This window comes from Aptenodytes forsteri, unplaced genomic scaffold (genome assembly GCF_000699145.1).
Source record: "Aptenodytes forsteri isolate BGI_AS27 unplaced genomic scaffold, ASM69914v1 Scaffold172, whole genome shotgun sequence".
NCBI classification, from domain to species: Eukaryota; Metazoa; Chordata; class Aves; order Sphenisciformes; family Spheniscidae; genus Aptenodytes; species Aptenodytes forsteri.
The window spans coordinates 1174400-1182956 of record NW_008795018.1 but is presented as its reverse complement, the minus strand read 5'-3'; the positions used below and the strand labels follow the sequence as shown (position 1 = coordinate 1182956).

The 8557-nt window shown below is 35.4% G+C and overlaps 1 protein-coding gene across 2 annotated transcripts in view; it reads left to right on the top strand.

Moving 5' to 3' along the window:
• The window catches only part of NAA16 (N(alpha)-acetyltransferase 16, NatA auxiliary subunit), a 66046-nt gene extending 57908 nt beyond the window's left edge, over positions 1-8138 (top strand). For both annotated transcript variants that reach the window (XM_009275644.2, XM_009275645.2), the window contains exons 14-19: positions 2163-2356; positions 3093-3201; positions 3714-3812; positions 4404-4547; positions 7257-7354; positions 7622-8138. In XM_009275644.2, the coding sequence (XP_009273919.1) occupies positions 2163-2356; positions 3093-3201; positions 3714-3812; positions 4404-4547; positions 7257-7354; positions 7622-7822 (845 nt within the window). In that variant the 3' untranslated portion in view covers positions 7823-8138. The remainder of the gene's footprint in view (positions 1-2162; positions 2357-3092; positions 3202-3713; positions 3813-4403; positions 4548-7256; positions 7355-7621) is intronic.
• The last annotated feature ends 419 nt before the right edge of the window (positions 8139-8557 follow it).

The following is an 8557-nucleotide window of genomic DNA, read 5'->3' as shown; positions in this document are numbered from 1 at the left end:
TCCCTGCTGGCCCCCCCCCCGAGCTTCTTGTGCTGGAAAAGGCCTTGACTCTGTGTAAGCACTGCTCAGCAGTAACAAAAACATCCCTGTATTATCAACACTGTTTTCAGCACAAATCCAAAACATAGCCCCATACTTGCTATTATGACAAAAATTAACTCTCTCACAGCCAAAACCAGCACATTTCTCCGCTCATCGTATTGTAAAATTAGTATATGAATGAATGTAGCTATAGTTGGAGTACTTGGGGAGGAGTGGTATTTCAGAATATTAAGAGGGCAAAACCAAATTCAGTTCAGCTATTTGTCCATTTAAAGAAAAGACAGATGTCATTAACAGATGAATTACGAAACAATGGATAGATTTTGTGGGAAAGTGATCTGAATTGTAAGAATTTAATTTTGATCCAGTATATTTAATTTACTACTTAGTAATACCAGTTAACACTGCATTACACTTTATCATTTTTCACATAACTTCAGGACCAAAGAATACATGGATAAGTATGTATTAGCAAAAGTAACACATTTAGGAAATGATTCAAAACTAGTGTTAAAGGGAAGCAGACTTTCTTAGGAAACCAGTGGGGTGTGGTTTGGCAATCTGAGGATTCAGTGACAAATGAGTTACGAGGTTTTTTTCTTTAAGATAAATAGTTGTTTCTCCTTTTGTGGAATCGCAGCTACTGTTAGCACTGCACTGGCTGTTGAATACAGGGCTGAAACTAATGTCTAGCTCTTTGCAAAGGGAAGAATATTTGACATGGGGGGAAAAAGTCAAACCAAAAAAAGCCACTTAATATTGCCAGTACAATCTTACCTTTCATTCAGAGGTGAATAAGTTTTTCCGTATCTGCCTACGTATAATGAAGTACATATAAAAAGAGGCACACTTCACAGTACAGTTCAACTTGCATCTTCAATTTCTTTCCAATTTTAATTTGTTTCTCTATATAATGTAAGATTGGTGTGTGACAGATGATCTTGATAGCAATATGTCATAGAAACTAAGGTGGGGAAGAGTCTAAGAAGTCATGTTTGTTCATTTGCCTGGTGTGCATTGGGATTCGGTAGGCTCATACGCAGGGGAAGACAGCACTATACGAATGGGGTAAAAAGAATGCTTGCTTCTCCTTGCTTCCCTATCTCAGGATGATGGCTGGCCTCAGCAGAGACGTCATGGTGCCATAGCCACAAAAAAGATGTGTTAGTCCCTCAGTAGCCTATTATTCTTAGCACAAATCCTGTTCTCAGTGAAACACAACAGTAAACAGTGGAATATACAGTATTATTCTGGCTAAACTGGTCAGCTCAGTGGGGACAGCAGGGAAGGAAAAAAAGCGGGGTGAGTGGAAAGGCTGAAGGCTCCTCATTCCTATGTGAACCTGTAGAAAACCATGTCTTGTGTGTTCTGCAAAAGCGGGGTGAGTGGAAAGGCTGAAGGCTCCTCATTTCTATGTGAACCTGTAGGAAACCATTGCTTTTCATGCAACTGTTAAACCTTCTTGGTTTATGTAAATACTAGTCCAGTCTAAAAATCTGAACACAGTAAGCAGCCTGAAGATTCATATAGTGGTCCTGCTAATACATACCAGAATACTTTACCTCTCCTCACCCTAAACAATGTCAGTTTTTGCTTGCATCCATTTAGCTATCCCATGGCATTTGCAGAAAATTGATGCAATTATCATGGCTGTGTATTGTTCAGAAACTTTAATGAAAGATAAGCCTGTTTTAAGATGGAGCATAAATCTGTCTGGATGTTTCTAGTTAGCATTAGAAGGAAACTGAGCTACAGTCAATATGGGAGCTTAGTATAACCCTTGAAAACCATTGTCCGTTTTCTAAGTTAAAATCTGTCATAGATGCAACAACTTATGTAGTTAACCTTTCAAATAGTTGGGGTTTCTCTAACTACATAAGAGAAAATATGCAAGATCAAGTGTTGTGTTATGCTCTAAATAGTAATCTAGTAGTAATGTTGGACTATGTAGTGATGATAGTCTGGCAAGTGCTGATATTTATGGAAATCGCGGTAAAAGTATGCCATTTTGATATGGGGGAGGAGCATAGTGGCATGTCTGAGTGTTGTTTAAGAGAAGCAAGATTTTTAATTAAATATTCTGTTAATGTAAGTTATCTGTTTGTTACCTTAATCTGTAGAAAATCTCTCAGCCAAAGAATTGAAGAAAATGCTTAGCAAGCAAAGAAGAGCACAAAAGAAAGCAAAACTTGAAGAGGAAAGAAAACATGCAGAAAGAGAGCGACAACAAAAGAATCAAAAGAAGAAGCGAGATGAAGAGGAGGAGGAAACTAGTGGACCCAGGGAAGAGCTAGTTCCTGAAAAACTGGAAAGGGTTAGCATGGTCTTTCATGTTAAATTCATGTGATTATCATAAAAAGCTTATAATACGGGATTCCTATGAGGTTCTCCTAAAAGAATCTAGGGGTTTTTATAAAATCATTTTTGCATGCAAAGATACCTTTTTGTAGACTATCTCTATTTACACTAAAGAAAAGTACTATTTTTCCTCTAATAAATCAAAGTTCTATGTTAATAATATTGTTACTTTCTTTAAATTTTGCTTGTTTTTCAAACAGTAGGCCATCCTTCATTAAAATAGATACTGCACAAAAAGATGGTTCTTGCCCTGAAGAACTCTGGTTTTCGTACAGTAAATAGAGAAAAACTAACAGACGTGATTGCAGTTCACAGAATTTGAAGACATGAGCCAGTATTTCTCAAAGCACAAAGAACTATCTCCTTTATCACAGTAACTTCAGAAGTTTAAGTTTTTTTTCTAAGGTGGTTGTATTTAACTGTTTCCTAAATTACAACACTGAGTACAGTACATAAGCAGTGCTACAGTTAGCAATGATGTTGTCTTTGTCAACATGAAATCATGAGTAAACACCTTTAAATCTTGCTGTTCAAATAACAATCTTGTGGTTCAGTTTAATTCAGAAATCTGTCTACAGTTCACCTTTGGCCTCTGATTATTTAAATGTTCTGAATAACAGAAACTATCCTTGGTGGTTTTTATTTGACGTTTATTTTAAGCTTTAAATTTCACTGTGTTTTTATTAAAACAGGTAGAAAATCCATTAGAAGAAGCCATTAAGTTCCTTATACCACTTAAGAATCTTATTGGAGATGACATAGAAACACATTTATTAGCATTTGAAATATACTTTAAAAAAGGTAAATACTGCATCATTTTATTTTTGCTCAACAAAATTTTAACCCTTCGCTGCAGCCTGTTATCTGAGTGTAGCCTGAAATGGTCTGGAATAGATACTTACTTGACTGAAGCTGGGGTTTGCATCATATCCAGTAATAATAGGGGAAATAGCATTTTTGTTTAGCCACCCTTAAAACAAACAAAAAACCTAAGAGCAAAGTAAGTTTGAGTATATGCTAGTAAATGTTGTAGAAAGGTATTTGCAGTGTGATCTTTAGTTATCTAGGGGAAAACAAAGCCAAACAGATAGGGGAACATCATGTATGCAGTGTTGCCAGAGTTTGAGCAGCACACATTTCTATTTTATTAAGCAATTTGGATGGGAAGAGTAAATCTCCTTTCTAATTCTGTGTAGGCATTGATGTTTTTAATGTTTGTATTAGATTTACTAAAGAAAACAGTAGTTGATATCAAGAGAAAAAGTTCTGTATTCTTAATCTTGGTATGTTTTTCTTTTTTCTCCTTCCCACAGGAAAGTTTCTGTTAATGTTACAGTCTGTCAAAAGAGCTTTTGCAATCAACAGTAATAATCCATGGCTACATGAGTGCTTGATTAAATTCTCTAAAGCTGGTATGTGTGTAGGAAGTATGTATGCATGTATAAAGATACAGGAAGTTATATTGTGCAAGGACATAATTACATATTTTTGTAATGTATAAATACTCTTGAAACACAAACTGATATGAAGAAAAAAATAAATGGTTTGTTCTCCATTTTAATACCCAAGAAAACACAGGTTGTGCTATGCGGGGTACTGTGTGTATTACATTATACTCCTTCCTCTATTAATCCACCAGGTGGACCCAATAACTCATTTTGGCTAGATTTCACAGAGGAGTAGGTGTTCCAAAGATCCTTGAAATTCTTAAGTTTTAAGAAAATAAGTGGCAGATATGAGAGAAAGATTCTGACTGAAGCAAAGTATGTGTTGTGAACTTGCAGCAGAAAGTTTACATGACAAGAATGCCCTTTGTGAATGTTTCATCTATAAATACATTGGTAATGCTTGCGTTGACCTATTTTGAACTGAAACTTGTGTTTATTTCTGTGCCCAAATTTTAAAAATGGGAATTTTAGCAGTGATGTTTATGGTTTCATATTGTTTTTCAGTTGTTTAAATGGCTGCTTTTGCTTCTTTCCCTCTTACCTTCCCCCTTCTAGTATCTGACCATAGTAACCTCCCAGAAATTGTGAGCAAGGTCCTAACTCAAGAAAAGCAGAAAATCTTTGTTAATAAAAACTTGGAAAGTTTTAATGAAGAATTTCTCAAACACAATGCTACCTCCATTCAGCACCAGCTGTCAGGTTTGTTTAACTTTTTAAATCATGTCCTTTTCAAGAGCATTAAGTGATTTAAATCCAGAATCTTTATCTGCAGTCCGTAATTCATACATAAATTCCAATGAACCACAAATTCATGTTTACATTGTTTTTTTCTGCCTGCTTTTACCATGTTAAAAAAAATCATTCACTTTTTTTAGATACATAAGGAACCTGCTTCTTACTTCCAAAAAGTGCGATCAAACCACCACAGATATTAAAGTATGGAAGCACTGTCATCCCTTCTGTTGCAGCATCTAGTTTTGAAATTATTAGAAAACATAAACCAAAAAATCTTATATATTAGAAGCAGTGTTTTTCCCTGTTTTCTTATCAGCTGGAATGTCTCTGTTCCTACTTATAGCTTTGTCACGTAGCAGTAGCATCAATAAAAATATCATGACAAACTTGTTATGCTACTTTTGCGTTTCTGCTTCATGGTCAACAATGAAAATGTTGAAATAGGACACTCTTACGCTATTTGTGTAGAAGAGCTACGAGTAGCTGCTGGAGTTAAGTCAAAGGAAGTTGGAATTGAAATTTGTCATGTCTACTGACTACAGAAAGTTTTGGAATAAAAATTGATGTCACCTGAGAAGCTAGTAGAGGAGAAAACGAAACACCTCTCCAGCAGTTAGGAAGCAAAGATAAGTGTAGATTTATCAGGCACTTAAAGTACTTGGAACAGTACTAATCTCACCTAGTTTGTAAAAGTTACCCAGGGTCTGTCCAGAATCACTGGAGAAATTTAACTTCAGAGTTAAAGAGATTGTTTGTCTCTCTTAAAGGAAGGTTAGGTAACTTACCCCAAACTTATAGAGGCCATTAAAAGATCCCTGTTTCAGGACAGCATCTTGAGAGAAATACTTGTACCCCTTTCCTGTGGGCAGGCTCAAGATTTGGGAAGTCAAGTACAGATATCTCAGCAGGCAATTGCTCCTGATTCTTACAGGTGTGTTCTTCCACTCTTGCTGTTGTTGGGCATCTAACTGGATGTTTTCCAGGTTCTACTTTCTGATCCTCCATTATTACAGAAAATAGTACAGTCACTTTGTCATAGTAATTGTACAGGCTAAGACTGTCATACTTCCGAGTCTGGCTTCACGCTGTCTACATCTTTAGTGCCTTTGAGAACGAACCCAAGCTAGGTCATTGACAGTGTTGGCACCCATGTTAGAGAGATGTCAGGGACCCCTTTGAAGAAGGTGAGCCTATTCACATTCAGTGGAGATGAGGGGCTTAAATATGTAAAAGCTCCTTAGGGTCGATCAATGGATCATTGTGATCCAACAGTGTATCAATTTACAGGCAGTGGGAACAAACGTGGGATTAGGATTCTAAAGTGAAATCAGGAGCGGACTAACCATAGCCATGTCCTTGGTAGCTTTAGGTCTTACCTATGTACCCAGTCTTCTGTTCATGCTGAAACAGGTTTGAAGCGATTATCTACTGTACAACTTACAACTTTTTAAACTGCCATCTTTAATTCAAGTTTGAAAATGTAAAGGTCTGAAAGGCGTAAACCTTAAGTCTGAGAGTACCTATGAGTGTTTTCTTAGCTTAAAATGATTACTAGTAAAAAAATTATAAGCAGAATTTTAATCTCTTTTCAATTTCTGTGCCATAGCCTCCCTGACTTTAAACAAATGTAGGTTAAGTTGTTTTAACAATGATGACTCAAACCCAAATATATTCAGTCTAGCAATTTATTTTCTAAAACGTTCTGGATACAAAAAGCAGTAAGAATTAGGAAACTTTCTTTAATTAGGAGATTTTTTTTTTAAATTTAAAATTTAATAATTGAGGAAATGAGTTGAGCAAGAGAAGGCAATACACTCAGAATGTGGGTTTTTAACTTTTTCAGTAAAATGATTTCTTAAGCTTTTTGTTCTTTGTAGTACATTATGTAATGAGGTGTGTCTGGACTTTGTTTTTGGGAAAAGGGAAGTATATGAAATGCCTACATGTTCATTAAGGTGAGATTTTAAATTAAGGCAGCTATGATACGAGGAGCAATGCAGTATTTTGCAGAGATGCCCAGACCAGTTTTGATAAACTGTATGTGGTCCAAGAAGCTGCATAGTTACACTAATGCGATGTCACTTCTCACCAGTGTAGTCTAGTCCAGGAAAAGCACCAAACTTACATTACGCTTTCCTTGTACCTAAGCTATTTCACTCAGCTCCAGGTCAGTAGCCCAGCTTGGCCTTACTTTCTGCCATACAGACATATACTGGTCTGAATTTCTTCTGGACTGTGTTCCACCATTGTTTAGTAACTGTATTGTTCACTTACCTCCAGTACTTTTCAAAAGAATTCAGAGTGTTTCTGAGAACGTCTTTTACTCACTTCTACATTTGTAGGATGGATTTCATTTAGCCTGCTGATTTGAAGGGCTTAGTCATCAATGCACTCTTTATGTGTATTTCTTGACTGACAGGCCTTCAGTAAAGTGAGGCATTTCACTTTCGCAGAAGCAGATCGCATGTGTTACTCAATCCTTATGCTTCTAATAAATTTCAAAATAGCTCTAGTTTCATTAGTTTTAAGTTATAAATAAGGGAGGAAAATACGGTTTATTAAAACTTGTAACAAGTCCTAATTCACATTAAGTTTTTGGATTGTGTGTCTGCATATGTGGTATTGCATTTAGGAACGCTATTATCTAAATGTTGTGTTTTTTCTTGTGATAAGGTGCAAAGATGATGTACTTCCTGGACAAATCAAGACAAGAAAAAGCAATCGCTGTTGCTACTAGATTGGATAAAAACATGAGAGACAAAAATGTGAAGGTAAAAGATAGTATTTAAAGCCAAAAAATGTGTGGGATCTTAAATAATGTATACTTAACTGCAGGATAATGTACATGTTTCATATATCATGATAAATTAATATTATTTGAACAAGGTTTTGAATTTTTTCCTCTGAGTGACTATAAGATACCTGAATACCAACAGAGAACCTGTATTTGCTCAGATTAGTATTGTTTAACAGTACATCTTTTTAGTAATAAAACAATTGTCAATCACATTTATTAACTGTTACTTTTGTTTCTTTAGACATTAACAAAGGTTTTTGAGGCACTGCTTGATGGCAGTTTTGGAAGCTGCCACACTCAATGTGAAGAATATCAAGCAGCATGTCATAAACTGTTTCCTTTTACGTCTGCCTTTATGCCTGCCACAAACGAGGACGATAGCAGCATTGCATCTGTGAATCATACAGCCATTAACCATGATTTGCTGTCTAATGAAATTTGAAGTAGTGTGTGCAAGCCCGTGTGTGTGTGTATACCTACATGCACACATGCATACAAAACTCTGACTCTCATTACATGCTGGCTGGATACAGATCAGGGTTACTTTTCCAGGTTGTATTTTAATATCTTTAACAGGTATAAAACAAAATATTTGGATAATTAAATGAAATGGAGTATGCTATTAGTTATTTTTTTTTCCTCCCCACAAGAACTGCCAATATTTATGTAAACATTATCCTTAATCAGCATTTTTCATGTTTATACTTGTACAGTTTTAAGTCTTTTAATAATCCATCAGCCCTCCCTCACAAAAAATATGGATGTATCTTTAACAGGTATAAAACAAAATATTTGGATAATTAAATGAAATGGAGTATGCTATTAGTTATTTTTTTTTCCTCCCCACAAGAACTGCCAATATTTATGTAAACATTATCCTTAATCAGCATTTTTCATGTTTATACTTGTACAGTTTTAAGTCTTTTAATAATCCATCAGCCCTCCCTCACAAAAAATATGGATGTTAAAGACTGCTTTCACGTAAGTGTCATTACATATACAGATAAATGATCATATCCAGATTAGTATTGTTTAACAGTACATCTTTTTAGTAATAAAACAATTGTCAATCACATTTATTAACTGTTACTTTTGTTTCTTTAGACATTAACAAAGGTTTTTGAGGCACTGCTTGATGGCAGTTTTGGAAGCTGCCACACTCAATGTGAAGAATATC